The 25,449-nt window shown below is 51.3% G+C and overlaps 2 protein-coding genes across 2 annotated transcripts in view; one reads left to right on the forward strand and one right to left on the reverse strand.

Annotated features, from left to right (window-relative positions):
* Window positions 1–6,914: 6,914 nt before the first annotated feature.
* On the forward strand, window positions 6,915–17,442 carry LOC104547381 (zinc fingers and homeoboxes protein 3-like). The gene is given in 4 exon segments (XM_010193036.1): window positions 6,915–8,592; window positions 8,595–9,704; window positions 17,262–17,332; window positions 17,395–17,442. Coding segments are annotated over 4 exon segments (2,907 nt in total).
* Window positions 17,365–25,449, reverse strand: part of LOC104547382 (1-phosphatidylinositol 4,5-bisphosphate phosphodiesterase gamma-1) — a gene marked incomplete at its 5' end in the record, with an annotated part of 23,489 nt that continues 15,404 nt past the window's right edge. Inside the window, 13 exons of the mRNA XM_010193037.1 lie at window positions 17,365–17,581; window positions 17,926–18,113; window positions 18,761–18,849; window positions 19,177–19,338; window positions 19,540–19,654; window positions 21,422–21,570; window positions 22,154–22,378; window positions 22,824–22,920; window positions 23,123–23,280; window positions 24,046–24,115; window positions 24,208–24,304; window positions 24,525–24,628; window positions 25,221–25,298. Of these exons, the coding sequence (XP_010191339.1) occupies window positions 17,539–17,581; window positions 17,926–18,113; window positions 18,761–18,849; window positions 19,177–19,338; window positions 19,540–19,654; window positions 21,422–21,570; window positions 22,154–22,378; window positions 22,824–22,920; window positions 23,123–23,280; window positions 24,046–24,115; window positions 24,208–24,304; window positions 24,525–24,628; window positions 25,221–25,298 (1,575 nt within the window). The remainder of the gene's footprint in view (window positions 17,582–17,925; window positions 18,114–18,760; window positions 18,850–19,176; window positions 19,339–19,539; window positions 19,655–21,421; window positions 21,571–22,153; window positions 22,379–22,823; window positions 22,921–23,122; window positions 23,281–24,045; window positions 24,116–24,207; window positions 24,305–24,524; window positions 24,629–25,220; window positions 25,299–25,449) is intronic.

The following is a 25,449-nucleotide window of genomic DNA, read 5'->3' on the forward strand; positions in this document are numbered from 1 at the left end:
GGAAAAGACGCTTTTCTACTCTAGGCCTGCCAAGTAATGGAGAATGAATACGATTGTTCGGTCAGCCGGCTCCCACTGCCTTTAGACTGCATCCGCATTTTCAAAGCCAGGCTTAAGCTACAAAGCACCCTGACCAGTCAACATAAAGAGAAATTGTTTCTTAGTACAAATGTTGACTATGTGATGCTGCTTGAAGCTTCAGACTGCTGAAATTGGTGCGTGTGTTTGTACATTTGTGCAGTGCGTAATAATAAGATTCGAAGAGGCTTTTGTTGCCTGCGTGGCTTCTCTCGGGTTGCAGTTATTTTATTGCTGGTTCTTTTCCTCCTTCTTGTTGAGAGCACCTGAATTTTGAGTGCCTGCAGTGTTAATGACGGAGAAAATCTCATTGACTCTTCATTCATAGGAACTTGCAGTCCAGTACAGGGTTAAATCCCAGAAGAGTTAAGTGTGTCACCCCTTGGTCTGGGTTCTGGCTGGCAGATAAGTGACAGCCCGATTTATGCTACAGGTGCCATGGGCATGGTGTGGAGATGCACACCACTTACTGGGAGCCAGGGTGATGCTCAGCTGCTGGCATTTTTAGGCTGCTGGAGACGGTCCCATCCCATGACTTCCCTTCCAGCTGCAGGCTTTGCAGAGTTACCCAGGAGGATGGCAGGACCCCAGCTAGCCGGGATGCACGGCCACAGTCCGGGAACAGAGGAGCTCAGCTCTGCCAAAGCTTGCCTTTTCTTCTCTGTTACAGAGCCATGCTGGTGCAGCTAAAAGGGAGGTCCTATCTGCACCCAGGAATTTGGGATTTGCTCTGGAGAGGTGGGCTGTTCCCTCTTAACTGTGTCTGTCCACAGGGATGTAGCCTGGAGAGGTCTTTGCAGAGTTGGGGGAACATGTCCATCCATGCAGTGTGTCCCTGGGATGGATTAGCAGTAGCTGCCCTGTTCCTGGCAGGGGACTGAGTCCTCCGAGCTGCTGCATGCCCTCTCTCTGTGAGTTGTTATGCTTTTGTTTTAACCAAAGGCAGTGACTGCAAGTCCATGGTGATGAAACCCAGGTGAGAGCTGGTGTGGGTCAGCATCTGTCTGGGGAACAAGGCTTTGCCCATCTCACCCAGGTCCGGAGGCTGAACGAGTCTCCGGCCTTCCTCTCTTCTGCCAGCCCACACTGGGCATGTTTTGGCAATGAATTAATAAAACTTTTATATGGCTCCTCATGAGCAGACTCCAAATGCAGAACAAATGTTAATGCCTATCCAAAAAGGAAGAGTCCTGGGACTGCCCATGGCTGGTAACAGGGGCAGCCATGGAGCTGTGCCCCACGTACGCCCGCACTCGCTGCTGCGTGGACCTGGTTTTCCTCCCCTCCCAGCACCCATGTCAGTGCACCCAGTCACAGGCTACCGAGCTGGCACCCAGTGCTGCCCGGACCAAATTGAGTGTCTGCTGTGCTGGGGGCAACCTGCTATGAATCACGGTGGGGTTTCCCTCATGGATGGTTGGTGGTGGGCAGGGGAAGGCGGATCAGCTCTCGGATCAGGGTGCTGCAGACAGCACCCGTGCATTGGTGCTGGACACAGAGATCTTTTATTTACTGGTCTGTACTTGCTAATTACTGGTGGGGAGCTGGGAAGTCATTTATGAGCTTCCCAAAGACAGACAGGTATCTTCTGAGCCTGGCTGGAGGTAGAGCCTAAAAGGGAAAGACAAAAATTCTCAAAAGTCAACTTGTTTTTCCTCCTTTGATTTATTTTTTTCCTCCTCTTTTTTCCCCCCGGCTATCGGCCGGGGCCTGCAGTGTTTCAGCTTAAAAACAAACCACTATTATTTGAAGTGCCAATATTGTGCTTGGCTTCATATGAGACACAAACATCAACTTTGTCTCTGACCTGGCGAGCGTGCCTGCCTGCCTAGCAGGCACCAAAAGTGTTGAGAAAACTGTTATTTTACTTCTATTTTGATGCTGATATATTTTTAATTTCATTATTTATTTTAACTGAGCATTTACTCTTTAGCAGAGCTGCATCAAACACCAGAGCCCACAGTAGAGGGTGCACCCATCCTACGTGTGTGTGTTGGGCACCCAGGACATGGCTGGGCTGGGGACAGAGGAGGGCGAGTATCCCATTGTCTCCGTGTCCGGGTGGCAGGACCAGAGCTGCTGTGCCTGGCTGTGCGCTGCCTGGCCGGTGATGCTGCCTGCTGGGTTTTCTGGTGGTTGTTTCTAGGCGAGGTTTGCAAAAGGTCACAAAAATTAATCTGCTAACTGGGGACCTTGGCACTGCGCAGAATGAATGTTTTGCATTAACAACCTAACTCATTAATTCACTGAAACATTTAAAACCAAACCAGTTACGTCCAGCCAAGCTGGAAAAAGCTGAAAGTTCATACTCAGCAGTGCAGATTTTGAAACCTCCCTTTGTTAATCTCTGCAGAAGTAAATTTTCTGAAATTGCTAAGCTCACTTTGACCAGTCTCAGCTTTGTTTTCCTCGGCAAAGCTGCTCTGCAGTGTGTTGGTGGTGTGTACTGGACCTGCTGGTGGGGACAGGAAAGCTCCTGTGCTGGGGAGGTAGGAGGGCTGCTATGGGGAGCATTGCAGGAGGAGAGTGCTCATAGCACCGTTGCAGGTTTTGGGCTGTCTCTAGCAGAAATGCTGTGCTGTTTTCATGATTGGGATCCTGGATTTCACAGTTTCTATCTTCCTCCTCTGTTATTATTTCCTGAATTGCTGTGGTTGAAGCCAGAGCCTAGTGCAGCTCACGGTGCTCCTTGTATTTGGGTGTAAGCTGAAGACAGGTCACTGGCGTGTGGCTGCCTGCACAAAGGAGATGGGCAGAGCCAGGCAGCCCAGCCAGTGGGTGGCCACCAACCTTTAGCCATAATGTTGTGACAGCAACATAAAACCGCATCTACCAGTGGAGCACAGCTTTCCCATGGTGATTTTTTAAACTGTTTTAATTCAAGAGCTGTGCAGATGAGCAATCAGGGCCTCACATGAAGGATGGGGGACCACAACCCAACCCATGTCATTCCCCTGGCTTGGTGCCTCCCTGGTGCAAGGGCCGGGCTCGTCCTTGTCACAGGGGTGTGCAGAGCTGCGTCACTGTTGGGTGAGCGAACACACGTCAGCCCCAGGGCCAGTTCCTGATGCTTTAGATATGGGAGAAACGTACCCCCAGCCACGTGTGGGCTGGGATCCCACCTGCCCAAAGGAGCCATTGGGCTGCCTTTCCTTCCAGTGTGAGTTCCTCTGGGAGCATCACTGGGACCAAATCGGTTTGACCCTGCTTTAAGTCAGTTTTCCCTCAAATTTCAACAGCAGTGGCAGGTTTAGGTGCACAGGTCATTTGACCTGCTTGCTCTGGTACCTTGTTGTTAAATTAGCAGGTATAAATTAAATAGGAAACATGAATTTAAGTACAGTCTCTTCATCTTCCTGGCTGCCAGCTTGCTAGTGCATTCAGCTAATGTCTCTGCTTCAGTTAATCATAAAATAATACACAGGAACTAGTTATTCACACATGGCTGTACAGGTTGGTCTGAGGCATTTGCAGTGGTGATATACTGAGCTTCTTGTAAGGCTGGTGTTTGATTGGTTAATTTTTCTGTCATTAATTTACCTTATCCATTGAAACAGCCTCACTTACTTTAATGACAGAGAAATCGGTGACTTATCCGTTCTGTTCTATATTAGTGGTGTATTAAAGTATTAGTGCATTCCAGAAGGTGAGCAGTGAATAAAACATGCTCTGAACATGGGGTTATGCAACTGTTCCATGGAAATGAAATGGACAAACAGTACACTTGATTATTTTTTTTTTCCCCAGTAAATTGGCACAGTGATTCACTTCCAGCTAAATTTGCAATCTGTGTTCTCAGGTGGCATTAATATCGGAGCCCCAGCAGGAGAGCTGTGGCTGCTGGGGCCACTTTGATTGCATTTTTAACAAAAGTTGTTGGAGAGAGCGCGGCGCTGGATGCAAATGTGCGGGTAAATGAAATGCAGAGCTTTTAGGCTCTCTGTAGGTGGGTCAGGTCACTGGCATTTACCCAAAATAACAGTGATGGCGTGCTCAGGAGAGGCACTCTGTTAATGTGGCACAACGGGGGTCTTTGTGTATCTCCGTTGCTCTGTATCAAGTTTACTCTCTTGACAGATGAAAATCATCTTTTTGCTATCTTGTGACTCCAAAAACACTGAGTGAGGTCCGTCTGGGACTCGGGCTGTCTCAGTAATGCAGACTTTGGAGCTGGATCTCTATCGGGAATTTGCTGGAAATGAAAAAGCTTGCAGAGGGCTCAGCAGTTTCTTCCTGACCTGTGCTAGAGCTGCAGAATAAAATGAAATAAGAATTCACTTTTACTGTTCCTTCCCTGACACGAAGCTCCTTTCAGCCTTTAAAGCTGTATTTTGTAGCCTTCAGGCTGGTCTGACTGTTTTTTTTCCTAATTGACTCGACTTGGAAAGGTCATCACACTCTGCTAGATTGTGTAATATTTAACTTAGCATCAAAAATGAGGATCTTGGGATTGGTGTCAAATGGACGCTGTTCCCCGCTGAATAGCACGGCCCATTCATAGTCATCCAAGTATTCAACTTGCTAATGCTAATGAATAACTTTCTGGCCCTCTGCAGAGGGAAAGACTAACCACGAAAAGGTGGGATGAGAGTGGAATAAGCAGGTATTGAAAGCGTGCAATTTGCAGCGTCTAAATCCAGATCACAGCTTTAATACCTTTTTTTTATTTATGGATTTTTTAATAAGAGTTATAGTTTCTAGCTTCTCACAGAGCTTTAGCATAGCAAACAGTCTGTTTTGATGCCAAGTTCAGTGATGACTAACACTATTTACAGGACTGTTTTGTAATCTCAGATCAGCCCACATTAACGGGAAGTTACGTTTTCCCATCAGTCTTTTAAACGGTGCCTGAGAGTTGCCGAGGCCAGTCGGCCATTGAGGCTGTCCTGTTTGGAAAAAGTTATGTCAGCTTTCAGAACAATATAAAATAAAAATTGTAATGAAGTTGGGGAGGTCAAATTGTACTTCCTCCATTTGATTTTTTGTGTTAGGACGTCTCATTCCTCTGCTCTAAAAGCTACCGACAAAAATAAGCAGAGGAGGTATTGCATAAGCACCACGAAGTCATTTGCCCGATCTGCATTTCTCAGTGCATGAGATCAGCTCCGAATATCTGATATGAAAAAGCTACTGGCGCACAACCGCTGTAACTGATAGGAGTTACCTCTGTGAGTCATCTGGTAGGATGGTAAGTTGGTCTTTTTTTTTTTTTAGTTCAAGTTTTTATGAGTGTTTTTATAAAGCTCCATTGCTGTTACTGTAAATCCCGGGAAAATCTGGCACAGTCTTTGTAGTATGAATCAGCACGTCCATATGCTTCCAAGTGACCTTGCAATCTGGAAAAATCCCATTTTGTCCATGTTTAAAAGAAAAAAAAGTGGAGTTGCTGCACGAAAGGTTGACAGAGGGGTTAAGGCAGAGATGTTGATCCCTCAGATGTGCTGCCTTCCCTCTCGCTGGGACTGTCACCAGGCAAGTGGCTCCTGGTGCTAGCCGCAGCAGACAGCTTTGCTGCCCCAGGTCGTGATCTCGGGCACGGAGCACCCGCTCTGCAGATGGTGAAGCTCCATCAGGCCGGGAATAAGGTTGTGGGTGATGTCCTGGCCTTCCACAGGCTGGAGCAGTTCAGGAACGGCTTTAGCTTTGGGGGAAAAAAAAAAGATAAAATTTACTACTTTCTTTTTTTTCTCTTTTTATTCTTTTTTTTTTTAAAGTGACAGATCTCTGGTCCCCCCAAGCCCAGCAAATCTGGTTTATGTTGCAAAGAAATTACAGTTTCTTAGGAAGTGCCCTCAGTGCACTGAGTTGTGTGAATGCCAAAAGCTGCGACGGTGATGGGAGGGGAAGGCTGAGAGCCAGGAACATGTGTGCAATGCTGCCCTTGAGTTGTGGGGCCTTACCTTCTCCTGCAGCTCCAGACAAAGACTCATGAGATGGTATTAAAACAGCAACAAAGTGTGGGAGGGAACCTCACAAATGCTTTTCAGGCTGGCCGGGGGGGGGGGGGGGGGGGGGGAAAAAAAAGAGACATGCAAGGAGAGAGCGAGAGGGAGAGGGGAGGTGGCTAAAATACATAAATACATGGACCCAGCTGCAGCCTCCTTGCTCCCTGCAGCAGAGCTCCAGGCATCTCTGCAGGTAGAGGCCTTTGGCACGGGCATGGTGCTTTGAGCTGCCCAGAAACTTCCCGACAGCATGGCTGGAAAATGCTGATTTTTGAAGAAACTGAATTATTCTGTGAGGAATGTGTTGGATTTTTCGTCAGGTTTTTCTAATGGAAAGCAGACGGCTTTCCCAGGGTGACCCTGCCTGGTATCGCCTCCTGTGTGCTACTGAGCTGGGGGCCCGGGTGCCCAGGGAGCCCAGACACCGCTCTTACTGCTGAAACAACAGCGATGGGTCTTGGTAGGGCAGGGTGAGGGGAAATTTTGGTGGTTATCCTCCTCAAATGAGAATTTCAAGCAGTCTGTAAAAGAGGCATGTTTGTGTGTTTGTTTTTAAACAGGTACTTCACAGGTTGTATGTGTGAAAATACAGTAAATCCTTGGTTAACTTAAATTTTTCCAGTGAAAGAGACTGAAAATAATTTATTGAGTGAAACGGTTAAATACCACAACAATTGTGCTTTGTCTAATGCCAAGGGAACTAACTCCTCCTCCCTCTCCTTGTCCTCAGGTTCAGTGGCAAATATGAACATTTGTCAACATTTGACAACAACTCCTTGGAACATCATGAATTTGCTGGAATCTAGACCACAGAGCACTTGCAATAGCGCTTTTTAAAATTTGAATTTAATTCAAATGAAAGGAAAATAATCATCTGGATCAATTGTAGTGATGGCTAGCAAAAGAAAATCCACAACTCCCTGCATGATACCAGTAAAAACACTGGTGCTTCAGGAGACTGAACTGAACGCTGTAGAAGGTGATTGTGAAGGAACGCAACAAGATGCTCCTGCGGAAGGGCCAGCAGCCAGTGATGCTGGTGCCAGTAACAGTAGTAACGGAGCATTGTCTAACGGGCACCGCGGCATTGCTGACAGTGACACTTATATCTGCAAGTCTTGTGACTTTGGATCTCAAGACGTTCATCAGTTCTTTGGGCACTTGGACTCTGAGCACTTAGACTTTAGCAAAGACCCTGCGTTTGCATGTGTTGTGTGCAGCTTTCTGGCAAATAGCCATGAAGGGCTCTTGCACCACAATGCAGAGGCACACGCCGGCAAAACGACCTTCATCTGGAGGGTGGCTAAGCAGGACAATTGTACAACTGTGGAGCAAAGTCTCTGTGAGGCTGCCAGCAGCCACGACCTTCCGGGAGAGGTCCCGGAAGAAGGGGTGGACAGCCAGTCTGAAATTATCATTACCAAAACCCCCATCATGAAGATAATGAAAGGTAAACCTGAGGCCAAAAAAATCCACACGCTGAAGGAGAATGTGTCAAGTCAGTTGGGCAGTGAGTCGGAGGTGAAAGACGGAGAGCATTCATTCCCGAACGAGTCTGTGCCAGTCAGCCAGCCCACAGCAAGTTCAACAAAATCATCTCATATAGTGAATGGCTCCATCATAGGGAATGTGCCTGTTCTGCAGGCGGGTGTTGCACAGCTTGTGTCTCTGCAGCAGCAACCCCCGTTACATCAGCAGCTACCTACGTCCAAGTCCCTTCCCAAGGTGATGATCCCCCTGAGCAGCATTCCAACGTACAACGCAGCCATGGACTCCAACAGCTTCCTCAAAAACTCTTTCCACAAGTTCCCCTACCCCACAAAAGCTGAGCTCTGCTACTTGACTGTGGTGACAAAGTATCCAGAAGAGCAGCTGAAGATCTGGTTCACTGCCCAGAGGTTGAAGCAGGGCATCAGCTGGTCACCGGAGGAGATTGAAGATGCCAGGAAGAAGATGTTCAACACCGTTATTCAGTCTGTGCCACAACCCACCATTACAGTTTTGAACACGCCGCTGGTTGCAAATCCCGGGAACGTCCCCCATCTTATTCAGGCGACTTTACCAGGCCACGTGGTGGGGCAGCCCGAGGGGACGGGGGGGCTGCTGGTCACACAGCCCATCATGGCAAATGGATTGAAAGGCACCAGCTCCTCCTTCACCTTGGCGGTGACTTCTGTCCCCAAGCCACAGCCGGCAGCGCAGCATGGCACGGTGAGCTCCAGCAACACGTCAGGGGTGAAGGTGGTCAACAGCGGCCAGTCGCTGCTCACCGCCTGCCCGACCATCTCCTCGCAGACCTTTCTGGATCCCAACATGTACAAAACCAAGAAGTCCCATGAGCAGCTCTCGGCCTTGAAAGGCAGCTTCTGCAGAAACCAGTTCCCTGGCCAGGCTGAAGTCGAGCGGCTGACAAAAATCACTGGCCTGACCACCAAGGAGATTCGAAAATGGTTCAGCGATCGGAGGTACCACTACAGGAATGTGAGAAGTGGCCGGGCCGCCTTCCCTGGAGACAGCGCTCTCGATTCCTTGCCCGAAATAACCTTTGACGTCCCACCGAGAGGAGCTGAGCCGCCCCGCCAGCCATGCCGGCCCCTCACCACCCACCGCGACGGCAGTCATGGCATCAGGCGCCTGACTTTACGCCAACCAAGTACAAAGAGCGGGCGCCAGAGCAGCTGAAGGCCCTGGAGAGCAGCTTTGCCCAGAATCCCCTTCCTGCGGAAGAAGAGGTGAACCGCCTGAGGGGGGAGACGAAGATGACTCGGAGGGAGATCGATAGCTGGTTCTCGGAGAGGAGGAAGAAGAAGGTGGCGGAGGAAAATAAGAAGGTGGAGGAGGCGGCTCGGCAGGAGGAGGAAGAGGCAGAAAATGGCGGTGGGGAAGGGGAGGACTCCTCGGATGAGCTGAGGGCTGCGAGTGAAAATGGCTCAGTTGATGCCTCTGGCAACAACACAAGCTCTGAACGGAAGGTGAGTCCCATCAAAATCAACCTGAAAAACCTCCGAGTGACCGAGTCCAACGGCAAAGGTGAGTTACTGGGACCCGGTGCAAATGAGAAAGGGGACGGGAGCTCCAGCTGGCCACCCGCCCCTCCAAAAGCCAAACTGAACTTTAAAAAAACGGCCCAGCAGCGGCATCTGCTGAAGCAAATGTTTGTGCAGACCCAGCGGCCCACAAACCAGGAGTACGATGCCATCGTGTCCCAGACGGGTCTGCCACGGGCCGAGGTCATTCGCTGGTTTGGGGACAGCCGGTACGGCTACAAGAACGGGGAGTTGCACAGCCGGTACGGCTACAAGAACGGGCAGTTGAAGTGGTATGAGAACTACAGGCGGGGGGTCTTCCCCCCGGGGCTGATGGAGGTCAGCCCCGCCAGCCAGGAGGTGCTGGAGGACTACTATGAGAAGCACAAGGGGCTGCAGGAGGAGGACCTGCCTGGCCTCTGCGAGCGCTCCCACCTCAGCACCCAGCAGCTCAAGGTGTGGTTCGCGATGAAGGCGGAGGAGGAGAGCAGGGGCACCATTCCCGAGGAGGCCGGCGAGACAGCGGGAAGCCGGAAAGGGCCGTGCGAGGCTGGCTCGGAGGTGTCAGAGAGCAGCGAGTCGTGGGAACCGGGCAGCCAGGAAGGCAACGCCGGGACCCCTGATGCCCCTGGCCCACCGCTGGCCGCACGGCTTGGTAAGGCCTCTGCCTTGGGAGGGTTTGGGCGAACATGGGGCACTGAGCGTTTGCCATTTGGGAAACTGAGGCTTTAGGAGAGGGTTTAGTGTCCAGTCTTGCTGTTTGAGACCTAACTGCTGAAGTGGTGAGGAAACTCCCTGGGGTCAGGGAAGGAGGATGAGGAGGGTCCAGCAAGATGCTGCAAGTGCTGTTGCCTGCCCACCCTGTCTGCCTTGGTCACTGGATGCTGACTCCACTCTGAAGCCAAATTCTGGCTTTATTTTAAGCCTGAGTAAAACCAGTGGTTTTAGTGTCTGGTCCCTTTACCCCTGTCCTGGGGGAAGGTGGCCCTTGGGTTTATTTACGAAGGGGATGGATATTTGGGAAGAAAGTATGGCTGCTCTATCCTTTGCCACTGGCTCCTTCCATGCCTCCCCTGGCCTCCGGCAGCAGACCTAAACCCTGCCTGCCTGCACAGACAAGATTTCCTCCCTTCCCTCTTCTGCTGCCAGCTCTCCAGATGTGAGTATCCTTGTTTGGCACAAGGCAAGACATGGATGGTGAAGATGGAGGCTGCAAGAGGGAGAGGATATGGAGGACTGTTGTTTATAGCTGCTCCTCCAGGACGCATGCTTGAAAGGCCTGTGTGTGTATGCGCACACATGTGGAGGAGACAAGAGGTGGTTTCCAAGCCCTCCGTGGGCTCTTCAGAAATGCAGCTGGGGGCTGTTTCCTCCCTGGCAGCGTTCCCAGCAGATGGGGATGGCCGAGTGCTGGCTCTGTCCTGCCACGGGCTGTGCAGCCCCTCTCCTGCTCCACGCATGCAGCCCCTTGATGCAGCTGGGCAGCTGAGATCTTCCCCAGCCCCACTGCCTTGCTTTGGAGCCTCCCACACACTTCTGCCATGGCTGCAGGCCTTTAAAAACAAATAAGTAAAAAAAAAAAATCCACTAAAATTCATTGCTTCCCTCCTCTGTGTAATGTGGAGGAGATGGAGCGTGAGTTTGAATGGGGCCCTGCCCCTCTTGCAGCTGAGAGGCCTGGATGGGCGCTGCCCCGTGCACTTTGCTGTGGAGGTGTTGCAGTGGGAGCGGTTTGGGGAAGGGTGGTGGACCAGCTTTTGTGCCCATCCCAGGGCAATGGCTGTGCCCCTGCTGGCACCCTCTGAGCATGGCTTTATGCCACCTGGAGCGAGGTAATCCCATCACACCTTGTGGCACAGAGGCAGGAGGTGTTTGGTGAGGGTGCACAGCTTTGGACTGCTGCGGGGCCAAAGCCCAGCTCCACTCCTGTGAGGATTTTGGGTTTCCTGGCCCCTCTGAGTGGCGCTGGCTTACCTCTGCAGCTGACTCTATCATGGCTCCCAGTTTTGCCCATCCCAAGGCACTCCTGCACCCCTTCCTTCCCACCCAGCACTCCACCTGGGTTTCAGGCCCCTGTGGTGATCCAGAGCATCCCTTACACTTCTGTTTTCTTTCAGAAACAGACTGAAGTCAAACCACGAGCCCTGGAGGATCTACTCTTACCATTGAGAAGAAATTTTTGTCTTTAAGAAATCCATGGGCCAGCCTGATCCAAACCTCAGGAGCAGGACGTGGTGATAAAGCACTGCCATAAATGAGACCTTTGAGTGCAGCACACGAGAGAGCGCACGTGCAAAAACTGGGCACTTAGTGCAGAGCTCTCTGTGGCCCAGCTGAGGAGATGGCTGAGAGCTGGCGGGGGCTCAGCTCGCACCCAGGAATAAGATGCTCTTGTTTGCTTTTCAGTGGACAGACTTTCAGATTTCATATTCATATACCGATGCCTACAGCTGCCTATACAAGCATAACGAGTCTCAGACATTGCGTAAACAAGGTCATTGCTTAGATATGGACTATCATGGCACAGTACTTCTTTCTTTTTTTTTTTCATCTGTCCATTAAGATGTTTGTTCTCTAAAGGTTGGCATGGCTGCATATATTCTCTCTGCCCTTTCTAGTCCTTAAGCCCTGGCGATGAAGGGCTTTGTGAGCACACGAGAGTATATGTGTGTGTTAGGAAAGGAAAGGTACCTGAGAAGAAAACTGCCAGTCTTGCATTAAAGTCCAGTGGGAATTGAGTGAAATTTTCATCCCTAAGGATGAGGTTAGATTTAGCATTGCATACCCTTCAATATGTCGCAGGTTCCCAGGCCCAGCCAACCCAGGAGATGGAGTTTGGTGTCATTTGTCCCTTGCTGGCTAGAATATTTTCCCCTGTGCTCCTGGGGACTGGCTGTAGCAGGCTATTAAATCTCCAAGTCTCCCTTTAATCACCGAGAACGAGCACATAATAATTTTTCCATCCTGACCTGGAATCCTTTTCATTGTTCAGCAAGAACAAGCTGTTCTTCACAGAACAAATGCAGAGAAAACTCAGTGTTGCTGTGAGTGGTTCAAGTCATTGTTGTCTCCAAGGGATCGGCGAGGCAGTAGCTCTTCTGCAGTCAGGAAGTTTCCTTCTTGCAGCCCTAAATGACAGATCCTTCTGAAGCAGCACTGGTAGCTTCAAGTGTCTGCTCCAGTCTTTTATTTTCTTTTTTTTTCCTCCCTTTTTTTTCCAGTCCATCTGCAGTAGTTCTGGCAAAACAGAAAAATAAATTTCCCAGTTAACCTTCTTGTTTCCCGGTACCTGTACATTTTTAATGTGCCCGTGTTGTCTTGGGTGGTTGCTGTGTGATGCAACTACTTGAAGATTTTTTTAAAATATTCTTTTCTAATAGAAAACAAAGTCTAGAAGCGAAACTCCTGAGCTGAATAGTCCAGCCAGATGCTGTGTCAGACCATTCTGTCACAAACTAATCAAATCCCAGCTCAAAATTGGTCCCATGTCTTGCCTTCACTTTTGCTCTTGGAAGGAGAACTTCACTGCCTTTGAATGGTTAGAAACTTTATTTAAATTTCTAGTTTGAATTAATTCATGGCTGATTCATCCCTGGTTTGTTTTGGAGCCAACATTGTCCTTTAACTTAAATGTTTTTTGGCGTTTATCTGCTGATGTATTTATGGAGAGTAGTCATAGCTCCTTATTTTTGCCAAGCTAACTCAGCCAAGCTTTTTCAGTAGAGGGTTTTTATTTAGTGAGAGCTTTTTAATGTGGGAGACTTTATTGTTGGTGGTAAATGATATTTATTAGAAGGGTGGGTAGCAAGCCCCAAAGGATCGGATCCAGAGATTGGCAAAAAAAATCTGGTTTAAAAAGAAAACTCTTTCAGAACCTCTTCCAAAGATGGTGTCTGATTTCTACCTTTAATTGCCTTTCCTTTTCCAATTCTTTCCTTGTCCCTTCTTCAAGAGGCCCCCTTGCTCAACCCTGGGAGCGCAGGCGTGGCGGCACTGTGAAGACAGCCAGAGCCCCGGGAGTTCACTGTCAGGGGTGCAATCCTCTGCACCCCAAAATGTCCCAAGGGGGGGTCCACAGATCTGGGAGTTGTGCAGCCCGGGAGTATGAGTGTATGTGCGGTGTTACCTTCAGAGAACAAATACAGGTAGGTCATTTATTCGCTAGTGTCTATGTACATGCAGGTTTATTTAAGTACACATATATACAGTTCAGATATGCCATTGATTCTTTATTGCATTAAGAGGTACATTAAAAATGTACACTTTTACTAACTACTTGCTATATATATATGTTGGAAGTGTAGTTTGCCCATTCAAGGTGATTTTCTGTGGGATTTTTGGTGTACACTTAAAGGCCTATGGCTCATTGGAAGAGTGATCCCCGCTCCATCTACAGAAATGCTGAAGGACTACGGTATGAACTGCATTTTTCCATGCACTAGCTGAAAGTTTTTGCACTTGGATTGTATTCAGCCAGTTTTCCAGAAAAATTGAAAAGAGAAGTCTTGCGAGTTAGAGGGAGAATTTCCCGGTGTACACAGAAAAACCAGCCTTGAGGGTTGGAAGCTGCTGAGGTTTTTGAGCTTTGTCTCCATGCATTCATACAAGCACAGCAGGAGTTTGCTTTCTTTTGGGTCGGAGGAATTTTAAAAAGTGATTCCATGCAGACTCCCCTTGGACACGGCGACGAGGCTGGCAGGCCCCATTGCTTGGGGAGGGTAAGATTTAGAGACAAAAACATCAAAAAGTAATTGAGTTCCCTTTCTAACTCCTACATTCCTTGTTATCTGCGTATTTTTTTTTAGTTTACTTGAAACATCCATAAAGGTATAAGCTGAATATTTTTGAAGGTTTAGCTCTGTGGTCCTCTGTTTCCTTACCCCATCATTTTTGAAGCTGAGGAGAAGCAGGTGTCATCTCCAAACAGACTCAGGTTTTGGTGCAGGACATTAGAAATGTGTTTGTGTCTGAAACTGAAAGGAAAAATTGAGAGGTGGCTTGACAGTGCCAGCAGCAGCTCTTGTGGTGTTAAGAGGAAGCGTCACCGCAGTTCTACAGTGTGTGAATATTTATCATCATTGTCTAATCACAGATGGCTATCTTGACTTGAAAAGAGGGGTGTAAGACAGAGGTGGTGTAGCCAGCATCAGTAAGGAAGGGAAATTATTAACCTCCATCCGCTGTGTGTGAGCTTGGGCTTGCCAGGCACAGTAGTAGCCATCATTTTTAATCCATGTGAATCTCGTTACTTACTTCTCAGGCTGCTCAGATTAAGGGCACAATCCAATTCCTTAATAATCCAAAACCCTGATTTGTGCCGTACCTGGATCACTCATGTAAAGGGCTGCTGCTTCTCCTGATGCAAGGAGCAGTTACTTTACAGTTACTTTAGAGTTACTTTAAATCTCAGGCCCTGCCATGAGATTTCTAGACATGGCTCCATGTTTCATTTGGGTAGCTTATTTTTCGGCTCCCTCATTACCATCCTGGAAATTATTCTTTTTAATTTTCTTTTAGCAAAACACTAAACAAACCAGGATTTACAGGCTCCTATTTCCACTTGCCAGAGAGCTGAGTGCTGCTGCACATCAGGCCCCCGCCACGGCGGGAGGAACAGACACAGGTCCTTGCCTCGATGCATGGCATTGCAGAGCTCCAGCCGCAGGTATTCAGTGCATGTCCCTCCCTGCCAGGGCCTGCATTGGTCACCATGAGCAGCCATCAGCAAAAGCCGTAGCTGCTGGCAGTGATGAGAAACCCTGTGGTGAGCCCACAGCTGAAAGCAAAACTGTGACCTGCCTGGGCAGTGCTTGTGCAGACACTGGTGCTGCAAGATACCTGCTTGCTTAATTCTGCTAGATGTCCCCTCTCCAGGAGGAACAGAGGGATGTGGAAGGCTGGTTTTTCCACTTAGGTTTTTGTGTATTTTTTTTTTTTAAAGAAATGCGCCAATTTTTGGTCACGGGTAGATGTATTGTACTCTGTCTCTCCTGCAGCCTCTTTCTCAGAGATGTTACAGAGGGAACCTGTCCAGAAGGGTGTTTGGAGCTGGGTCACTGGGAATCAGAAGTGAAAAATGATTTGCAGCACTTAGGCACAAATTACAAAAGTTAACATGATGCACCTTCCTGTTAATTTGATATTATTTAAAATGCTTGTAAACTTCTCTCTCCTGCTGCCCAGATAATTTTTGCTTTGCTCTTTTCAAATCAATCGGTGGCCTGATGTGATTCAGCTCACTGCAGTAACCTCAGTTATCATTTATTAGTTGGTCACAAAACCAGCAGGGTAAGATTAGACACTACTACAAATGGAAGGGGAGATGAGACACTTGCAACCTGTATTTTTTTCCCTCCCCAGGTTTAGTTTCTGCTCTCTGTTTTACTGGCAGAGGTCCCTGCCAGGAATGCTGGATTGGCATTGCAAAACTTTAAAGCAGAGCAAGGGAGCTCTGTTACCTGAGCGGTGATTTTTTTTTGTTAGTTTGTTTTCTTGGTATTTCCCATTCTACTAAAGAGTGCTCTGACAGCTGATGTTGGCCGTATTTTGATGGCACAGGTAAAGCCCCTTTTTCCCTTACTGATGGAGAGTAATGTTAGGAGGACTCTTGCTTACTGGTGCTAGTGAAGGTTGGGCTAGGAATCCATGGCATAGAAAACTTCTTGCTAAAATTGCACTTTCTCTCTGCCCCATCTGGCTCCTGGTGGTGATATGGGTACGTGGCTGTGATTCCCCTTGCACATACTAACATTGCACTAAAAGAGAGACTTTGGGAACAGCGTGTTGATCACTTTGTTTCTCAGCAGACCACAAAGTCAGCCTAATGGGGGTCTCTTTTTTTTTTTTTTAATTATTGTTATTTAGAAATCATGCTGGTGCTGAATGACCTGGAATTTTTTTTGCTTGGATTTATCCAAAGGAAAATGTAATTGTAGCTGCAACGGGACCTTTCATAAGGGTGACCGTGCAGCTAGGGAGCAGAGCAAGGGCTCTGCTGTGTAAACCGTCTTTGTACCGGGGAGGCGTGGGGGGTTCCAGTGGGGTAATTATTGTGTTTTTTTTAAGACCACAATTTTAGATGGTCACCTTGGCAATCGTGTGAGACAGGAAATAGTTTTTACTTTTGGTAAAGGTTTTAAAGAGAAAATTAAAAAACAGTGAAGCTGCCTGTGATTGTGGGATGTGGCTATTACTAGGGCTAGGGTAGCTTGTACCTGCTATGGACTTTACCTGCTCTTGTTCCAAGGGCAAGAACTCCCTGTAGCAACAAATGCCACTTCTGAGAAGTGAACGGCAAGTTTCCCTTCCTTTTGTATATGTGGATGTGAGGGCGGGCAAGGGGAAGAGCTTGCTTGTACAGTTTGTTGAAATGAAACCAGACATTTTTGGTTGTTCCTAAATAAAGAGCGTAAAAGATGAACGTGAGTCGAGTGGTGATTGCACGTGGGTTTTGGGAAGCCCAGGGGATGCCTGGTGATAACGTCGGGTGACAGCAAGAACTGCCCCAGGTAGGGGAATGTTTGCTTGTCCAGGAGCAGGGAATGCGCAGTCACAACCCTCCCATTTGTTTTAAAAGCAATGTACTCATGGGGTAAGGTCACAAGTGAGTGACCCAGCAGTGGCATTAGGAGCCCTCCGGCAGCCAGGAGTCACTGCTTATCCCCAGCCTTGTTCAGAAAAGCATGGTCAGCTGTAGCACACACCCTTGTTTTACACTTTTTAGTGACCAGCATTAAACCTGGGGCTGCCCCGGGTTGTTTTCCCCCCAGTAGCTGCAAACTCCTTAAAAGCAGGAGAAAGGAGAGAGAAGCGCAGCCTCCCCAGGCAGGGCTGCACCTCAGCCCCTCCATGCAGCACCAGCCATGGCTGCAGTGCAGGAGCAAACCGTCAGACACCTGAGCCACCATGCAGGTAATACTGACACTTTTATTGTCATTTAAAGCTAGAGTGGCCTTGTAAACGTAGAGTTTCACTACTGGACCCATCGGCAGTGGCTATATGGGCAATGCCGCCAGGACAGAGGTGGGTGCTGCCTTGGTCACATCAGCCCCCTCAGCCCCACACACCAGGAACGGATACAGCAAAGGGTGGCTGCAGAGGGCCTCTGGCAGTGGCGCAGGATGTCCGGGAGTACAGGCAGAGCAGCGACGGCAGAGGGCTGGCTGGGTGGAGTTGGGTTTTTTTGGGTCTCTTTCCTTGCGATTATAGACAGTTTTGTCTCTCACCTCGGCGGTTGGCAGGCTGTACGCGCCCGTGCGCTTCGTTAAGGGGTTGGTGGTGAAGGTTGGTCGGTGTCTGGGGTTGGTCAGGGGTTTCTTTTTTTTTTTCTTCCTTTATTTTTTTAGTTCTCCACTCGAACACCCTTCAGCAGAGAAACTGGAAAAGCTGCCTGAAAGTAGGCCATAGCAGTGCCGTTTCCATAGAAACCAGTTCACAGCGTGCTGTGAGATTCACAAGCACTGGAGGTGCTTTCGCCCCGCCGAGATGGGCTACAGCCGGTTGTCCCCGTTGATCCGGGTCCTCCGCAGTATCCTGCATGGGGGCAGAGAGGGGGACGCGGCTCAGACTCACCAAAGGTAATGCTCCCATGTCAAAATCCACCCCACAATAGGAAAGCAGGGGCTCAGTATGTTCCCCACACCAGAAGAAAGTGCCACCGGCTGCAGGGTGGCAGCTCCGTGTCACACAGGCACCAAAACAGTGACTCCCCCAAGGACTGGCACAACTTTGATGCTGAAATGTAGGGTTTCCAGGCAGCAAACAAGGCTGTAGCTCTGCTCTGGGTTAGGGGAGGCTGTGTTTATCAGTCTGCACCAAGGAGATGAAATGCTGTGGGTGGGCTCATGTTGGGAAAAGCTCAAAGAGCCCTGGCATACCTTCGCTCCCGGCTCTCAAAGTGGTCAGTCAGCTGCTCCTGCGACACTCGGAAGTCCTCGAAGGGCTGCTGGTACCGCGACTCGAAGGACCCCTCTCTGCCTCTGCTTGCCAGCAGCTGACTGGAAGCATCCCCTGCTCGTTCCCGGAGGGCTGAAGCACTGAAGAGGTTTATTTCACCATTCTCCTGCTTGGATTAGGAAAAAAAATATATAGTAAGGGGCTTGGGATTTCAAAGTGTATGTCTTTTACCACAGGCAGTCCTGGTGCTAGGCCCTGCTGCCCTGCAAGCTGCCACACAGTGTGTGCAGGGCTCGTGGGGTCTCCAAAGTGCAGCTGCTCTGTCTTTAATGAACATTTCTGGCTCCTTCCAACATAATTTTAAATGAAGAAATAAAAGACACATCTGTCTCTGAAGGAGCCCTGCTCTCTGCTTATGCCAGCACAGACAGCCCCGGGCCAGCCAGGCTTAGTGATACTGAGCTGTAACTTCCCCAGAGTGCAGATGAGGACTAGGATGGAGCAGGTCTGCCTCCTTCAGCTTCTGCTGAAGGGATTTCCAGGCAAGTCAAGTCAAACACAGCCCAGGCACAACCTTGCCTGAAACGCCCCAGCTCGTTGCAGGGGGCAAGCCCAGCGCTTGCCTCCCCACCATTCCTTCATACATCAGTACAGAGCAGATCTGGACACTCAGACCTGGCACTGACCCAGTGGTGACACAGAGCCATGTGCCTGTGGGGACAAGCGGGGCAGGACAGTGTGCACCACCAGGCAGGCTCACTGCCCTTGCTCCTCAGCCCACTCGCAGTCACCTTCTGGTGCGTGACCCAGCCTCACCTTGCTAGGGAAAATGTCAATCTTGACGAGCAGAGACGCCAGCTCCAGGTTCTCGCTGTAGTTGTTCTTCAGGGGTACAGCTCGGAAACCTATGGCAGAGACAGCCCTGGCGTCACTCATGGCACAGGCAGTGACATGCTGGTTCCCTGGCACACAACTCACAGGAGTCTTCTCCAACTCCCCGCCAGCTCCCCTTAGGCAGCAGTTGGCCCTAAGGGTTGTTAGCAAATGGGTTCTTCTTCTTCCTTCACCTGGCTGGGGATGGGACCTGCCATGGGGACAGGAGGGACTGGGCCACCCTGGGGCCTGACAGCATCCTCCCATGAAACTCAGCATCTCCCCGGCTAATGATGCAATTAACAAAGTTGTAAGGACCACCCTGACACCCCCACTCCCCACTTCCCCGAGCATTTTACCTGTCTTCAAGCCTTTAACCAGGAAGGTGGCCTGAGCCAGGAAGTTCTCGTCACTGAACATGTCCTCCTCGTACACCACGAAGCGGAGAAAGGCAAAGTCAGGGTTGCTGACCTGAAAGTGGCACTGCTTCGGGGTCCAGAGAGGGTTCAGGCCGTTGTCCGCTAGTCACAAAACACCACCATCAACAGGCAGCCCCTACCAAGCCCTGTGGCCCCCACTGCCCCCTGTGGCTGATGCTGAGCCCATGGGCAGATCGGGGGCAGCCCCCACCCCAGGGCTGGGCTTTGCTGCAGTGCCCATGGTTCACACCACGGTCAGGCATGGTGGTGCCCCCCTCCCCTTCCCATCCCTACTCCACTCACCCACAATCTCAGTTTTCTGCTTGGCATTGTCATACTCGGCCCCAGATACCTCCACCTCCACAAAGGGACAAACGATTCCTCGTCCATTTTTGGGAAGGTGCCGGGCCCCCAGGACCTGGGCAGAGAGCAGGAGAGACTTGGTAAGAGATGGGAGCAAAGGAAAAAAAAAAAAAAAGTGTTTGCATACCAAGATATTTTCTTTCCAAATAAATCACCGTTACCCATCACTGATGTGACTTGGAAGCCATAAAAAAAGGCAGCTGAACTGCCCCAGGTTCCTGTCTGCCCCTGCACGGCCAGGTCTAGGACCACAGCATCCCTCCTCCAGCCTGCCGAGCTGGAGCTGGCACCTTCCCCTACCTGCAAAGCTATACTGGACACCCCCTTCCGAACTTCTCAGCCCTCCTGCCTTGGCTTGAGGATGAAAAGGAGCTGCTCTCCACTGCTGCTCTGCCTCCTGTTTGGGGCACAGTCTGTGCTCAACTCAAATGACACTGAGCTTCCTTGCAGGAGAAAGAAATCCCAGCTCCCTCTTGCCAGTGGCCATATGTCGTTCCAGCGTGCTGTCGGCATGCTGCTGTTGCAGGGGAAGGACGTGCTGCCAAAGCTGGATCATGTGCTTTGAGTCATGCTGGGCTTGAGACAGCTTCTTCATCCCTGAAAGCTGGCTTTGGTGGGGACATCGGGCAGTTTTGCCAGAGGACAAAAGGCTGAGCCCATCTCTTAAAAGGAGACTGTGACAGGCTATGGCACAGTGACTCTTGAGACCTGGTGACTGAATGCAGCTGCATCCCGAGATGGAGGAAGAGTTTGGAAAATAGATGGTGCAAGGGAAATGGTCCCAGGGATTTTTAGGGAGGTGGTGGATATGGAGTCAATCGTGTAGATGGGACATGATGGGGTGTCCTCCCTGAGCAGGGCTGTGGCTCTCTTAGGTGGATCACTCCAAAACAGAGGAGCTGCAGTTACTGTGTGTTGTCAGAGCACTGAAAGGCAGGATCTGCACTGTCTCCTCCCCAAGGTCTGCTGGAGCTGAAGGGACTTGCAAAGGGCACTGCCAACCACAGCTTGGCTCCATGACCACTAGGGAAGCCTGAACAGGCTAGTGGGACAGCCGTTGATCCAAACGCAAGAGCCATCTGGTGTGCCACAGACACAGCCTCCCTATCCCTCCAGGAGCTGGGTCTGGTGAGCAGTCCCATGCCCCTGCAGCACCTCTGCTGTGCAGCTCCATGAGCTGACACAGGAATGGTCCAGTCTCAGTGCTGCAGTCGGGAATAAAAAAACTCAAGGAGCATCTGCAGTCCATCCCCCAGCACCCCCCACCAGTAGCATCCCCTCCTGTCATCACCAGCAGCACAACACAGAAACAGGCTGAAAAGTCTGCTTCGACCCTGAGCATCTTCCCAAGAAGGGCCATGAGCAGGGGGACATGGACACAGCCCAGAGCAGCTGAGTGACAAGGAGGGGACAAGGCACAGCTCCTGTGTTACACATGGGAGCCACCATGTGCTCAGGCAGTCCCGGCCAAGCTCTGGGGACAGGGATGTCACCACCTCCACAGCTCGTGGATGCCACCTGCCGGCATGGGGACCTGAGTGGGAGAGGTTGGAGGGGGGCACCCAGGGATGCTCCTGCTGCTTCTCTCCAGGCACCCGGGAAGGTTGGTGGTGCTTCCCTCAGCAGCACCCATGGGTCGCCCCCTTCAGCAAAGGCTCTCTATGTGCTGCAGGACAGCTCTTAGGCAGGAGCTGAGGGGTTTGGTGAGAAGCAGCTGCAGACAGAGGCCAGGAAGCCAGAAAAACCATCATATCACCCCAAAGTCAGTATAACTGCCTGGATGCGACCCCATCTTCTTCCCATGCTGGGAGGAGGTACTAACCTCAATGGAGATGGAGAGCGGCTCAACCCCCCGCAGTGTGCTCTTGTCAAAGGGGTCGAAGATGTCATCCCGCATGTTGGTCGGCTGCAAGACGTACCCACATTGCCCGCTGGACATGAACAAGGCCTGGTTCATCTGCATGGGCTTGTCTGGAGAGCATAGGCAGGAGATGGAGGGAGGAGACCCTGTGCCCTTTCCACAGGCCAGGTCACCCGGGTTATTGGTGGCTCACACGAAGCCCTTTGCAAGGAGAAGTGGCCCATCCCTTGGCAATGCCTCGTGCGCCCATGCACGTGCCGGGGCCACGGGCTGATTTTCTCACGCACGTTCTACCCAACTACCCTGTGCTCCATGGGTGACCTCCTTATTTTCCTCCCTCTCCTTTCAGCTTTCCTTGTGCTGGCTCTAGCGTTTGCCAAATCACCCTGCAAGATGCTTGAGTTCACAAAGGGACCAAGGGGGAACTCCTTGCTTTGTCTCCATTTCCTTGTGTCCTTGTGGCACCACAACCTCCTGGCTCAGCCCAGGTCAGTCCAGGCTTCTGGAGCACATTTTCCCTGGGGCAACCACATGCCTGGACATGAACACTGGGTCCTGCTTCCTTTAGAGCCCCTCCTTGGACCAGAGTCCCTCCTAGACCCCCCATCTGCCAGGACCGGGTTAGCAGTGGTGCATGGGAAAGGCACAGGGTATCCCAGGAGCCTGCCCACCATCCCTGCCTGCTGCTCTCACCTGGAGTCTGGAAGTTGAGCGCTACCAGCTGGCTGCCACAGATCCACATGGGCAGGGGGTCGTAGTTGGAGGAGTCGAGGCGCTGGCCCTTGGGGTAGATGCGGGAGAGCTGCAGGCGGTTGTACTGCAGGAACTTCTTGCCTTTGATCTTGTTGACGTACTTCTCTGCCTTTGTCTCGGGGAATGAGGACATATCTCGGTAACAGGCTCTCTCTGTGCCGATCTCTGGGAGGAGACAGCAAAGCATAAGCCAGGAGAACATTCCCCTTCCAGACACTTGAACCACCCCAGGTCCCTTCCTAACACTGTCCTCTCCTCCCCTGGCCACCATCAGACCGTGCAGACCCTGTCAGAATGGAAGTTTGCTGGGTGTCGAAAACCAATGGCTAAAAGCATTAAAACCACTCTTGGTGACGAGGCACGATGTCCCCCAGCCCCACTCCCCTGGCAGCTGCTCTGGATGGTGACAGATCCCAGCAACAGAGGGATAAGGGAACTTCCACCCTCTGGAGAAGGACATTCCCAGAACTCCAACGTGAACTAGTTCCCAGTTGCTTTGGGCACCTGCGTTCTGCTAAACTCTAGCCAAAGCAGCACCCCAGGGCACACCGTGGGGTCTGTCACACCACGGTGACTGCCTGTGGTGGACACCAGACCAGCAGATGCTCACTTTCTTCATCAAAGGGCACCGGTCGGCAATAGACAACCAGCTCCGAAAGCTCCAAGGCAATCTTCTTCCTCCTCTCCATCATCTTCCCTTCAGACAGCTGCCAAAAGAAGGAAAAAGAGGTGTCAGGGAGCGGTGGGAGCAGTGGCATTGGATAACCCAGCTCAGCTGTGGTCAATGGCAGCGCTGGTCTGATGTGGCCACCACCAGCAGGTCTGCTGGGTCTGCGCGGGGGTCACCGCAGGAGCACCCATGGGGAGAGCCCTTGGACACCCCCAATGCCAAGGGCTCTCCAGACTTACCCGTGCGTCGGCTGTCTGTGCTGCCTCCCGGATCTTCTTCACCCAGTCCAGCAGGTCCTCGTGCGTGTCAGCTGCCACGTCGAGGGACAGGCGCGATGCCGAGGCCATGCTAATGGAGAAGACGAAGAGGCGGTTGTTCTTCCCCTCGGGGCGGATGGCTGTGTGGGGAGAGGGAGAAGAGCGCAAGGTCACAGGCAGATGCTGAGCCAAGTTCTTCACCCCGGAGAGGGGACAGACATTGAGGGACTCTCATGGCTGCCCAGAGACAAATCAGCTAAAAGAAGCTCCCATGTCTGGTCATTGGAGGCAACAGATGAAGCCCAGGAAGCCAGAGGTAAGGATGGAGAGTACATTCTGAGGGGGCTGGGAAGCCTCTTGAGGCCTTTGTAATGCCATCTTCCTCCCATTCCCACATCTTCCTCACCCTGTGCCCTGAAGTGCCCAGGTGATGAAAGCCACCTGGATCACAACATCCTGTGGGCTCTGGGGAGCAGAGGGACAGCAGGGAGCTGGAGACTGGACCCAGTGCAGCCAGTGCCAGGAGCCCCAGAGCCTGGAGCAGCCTGACAGAGGGGTCGGACCCCATGTGTGCAAGGGAAGACAAATCCTTACAAAGGAACCTACAAAATCAGTCTTAGCTCCCTTGTCCATGGGGCAGCTGCGCCCCACAGGCTCAAGGCATGCTGTACACAGGCTGCAGGGACTTGCCTGAGCCTCAAATCCTGAGGCATCCTCTGTGTTGGGAGCAGCAGCGGGGTGTGTCACTGCATGGCAAGAACACACCATGGAGTGGTGCTCACCTGCAGCAGGCACAGAGACACCTAGAGACAACTGGAGACCGAAACCCTTCGGCTCAGAAGACCCGCAAACATCATGCAACGGGGCTGTACCACCCCCAGTCCCCATCCCTCCCTGGCACTCACCGATTTGGCAGGAGGGCACATCCAGGACACCTCCAAGCAGGTCTCCCAGGGGGCTGTTCTCATCCAGCTGCTGCCAGGAAGGAAGCACAGGATGGTGCTGGTCATGGTGCTGGGCAGGGGGCTGCACACACACACTCCTCCCCACCATCCCTCCAGGCTCACCTCCCGCTCTGGTTCCAGGCTACTGGGACTGGTAATTTCTTCTACATAGTTGGAAGGGAACCACAGCTGCTTCTTGCCACCATAATCTCCTCTCCACCTGGAAGTGAGGGAAGGGGCAGCATCAGCACCCGCCACAGCATCCCAGAGCATCCCGAGCGGGGGTCACGGGGAACAGGCAGCTCCTCCATCATCTGCTTTTAGGGTTCATGAGGCTTTGGTGTGTGGGCAATCCCCAAACGGACACAACTTTGTATGGATGGTGACCCCAAGGTTTGACTGTGTCCCCAAGGGAAAAAGGTGGCTCAGGACCAACTCACCAGCCTCCTTCCTGTTTCTCCACATTCTGGATGATGGCATTTTTGGTGAAGGTGAGCTCGTCCTCCCGCTGTGCCTTGTAGTCAAACAGGGCTTTGACTGCGCACTGCAATGAAGAGAGGTCCCATAGAATCACAATGGTTTGGGCTGGAAGGCACCTTAAAGGTCATCCAACTCCAACCCTTGCCATGGGCAGGGACACCTCCCACCAGACTGCTCAAAGTCCCATTCAAACTGGCCTTGAACACTGCCAGGGAGGGGGCAACTACAACTTCTCATGAGGCCAGGCAGTGGATGGACACAGGGACAACGAGCCCATGGGATGAGAGATCACCTCCCACCACAGACATGTTTGCAGGGGGTGCTGTAAGGCACCTTGTGTGCAGGCAGCATCCAACCCTGCTGCCAGAGGCTGCCAGACCCTAGTGACCCTCACAGAACAAAGCAAGGCCTCCATTTATGCCAAACCAGAGGTCACAAATCTGATATGGCCCCACACAGGTGCCTTCCTTTGGCCTGGAGCCACTGAGGGGTTTAGCTTGGAGAGTTCAGAAGAGGCAGCCCGGCCTGGGAAGCTGAAGCCTAGAGTGTGTCTGGTATAAAAATGAGCGTGCAAAAGCACGCAGAAAAATAAAGCTGAACACTTGCCTAACCCGTAGGCCCTGCAGGCTGTTTCATGACAAGCAGTAAGCACGTACCTTGAACGTGGGCATGGGGTTGGCTTCCACATAGAACCCGGGATGGCGTCCCTCGTAAAGGGCTCCGTAGTCTGGCTCCTGGGGAAGCAAAGGGCCAGTGGTGACAATGGTGGCTCTTCAGGAGAGCAAGTCCTTTACCCTGAGGGCAGTGGGGAGAGTGCCCCAGGGAAGGCACAGCACCACAGGTGATGTTGTGCACAGCAAACAGATGCCCAAGTCCATGCTTCCT

The sequence above is a fragment of the Mesitornis unicolor genome, unplaced genomic scaffold, assembly GCF_000695765.1.
Source record: "Mesitornis unicolor isolate BGI_N332 unplaced genomic scaffold, ASM69576v1 scaffold34359, whole genome shotgun sequence".
NCBI classification, from domain to species: Eukaryota; Metazoa; Chordata; class Aves; order Mesitornithiformes; family Mesitornithidae; genus Mesitornis; species Mesitornis unicolor.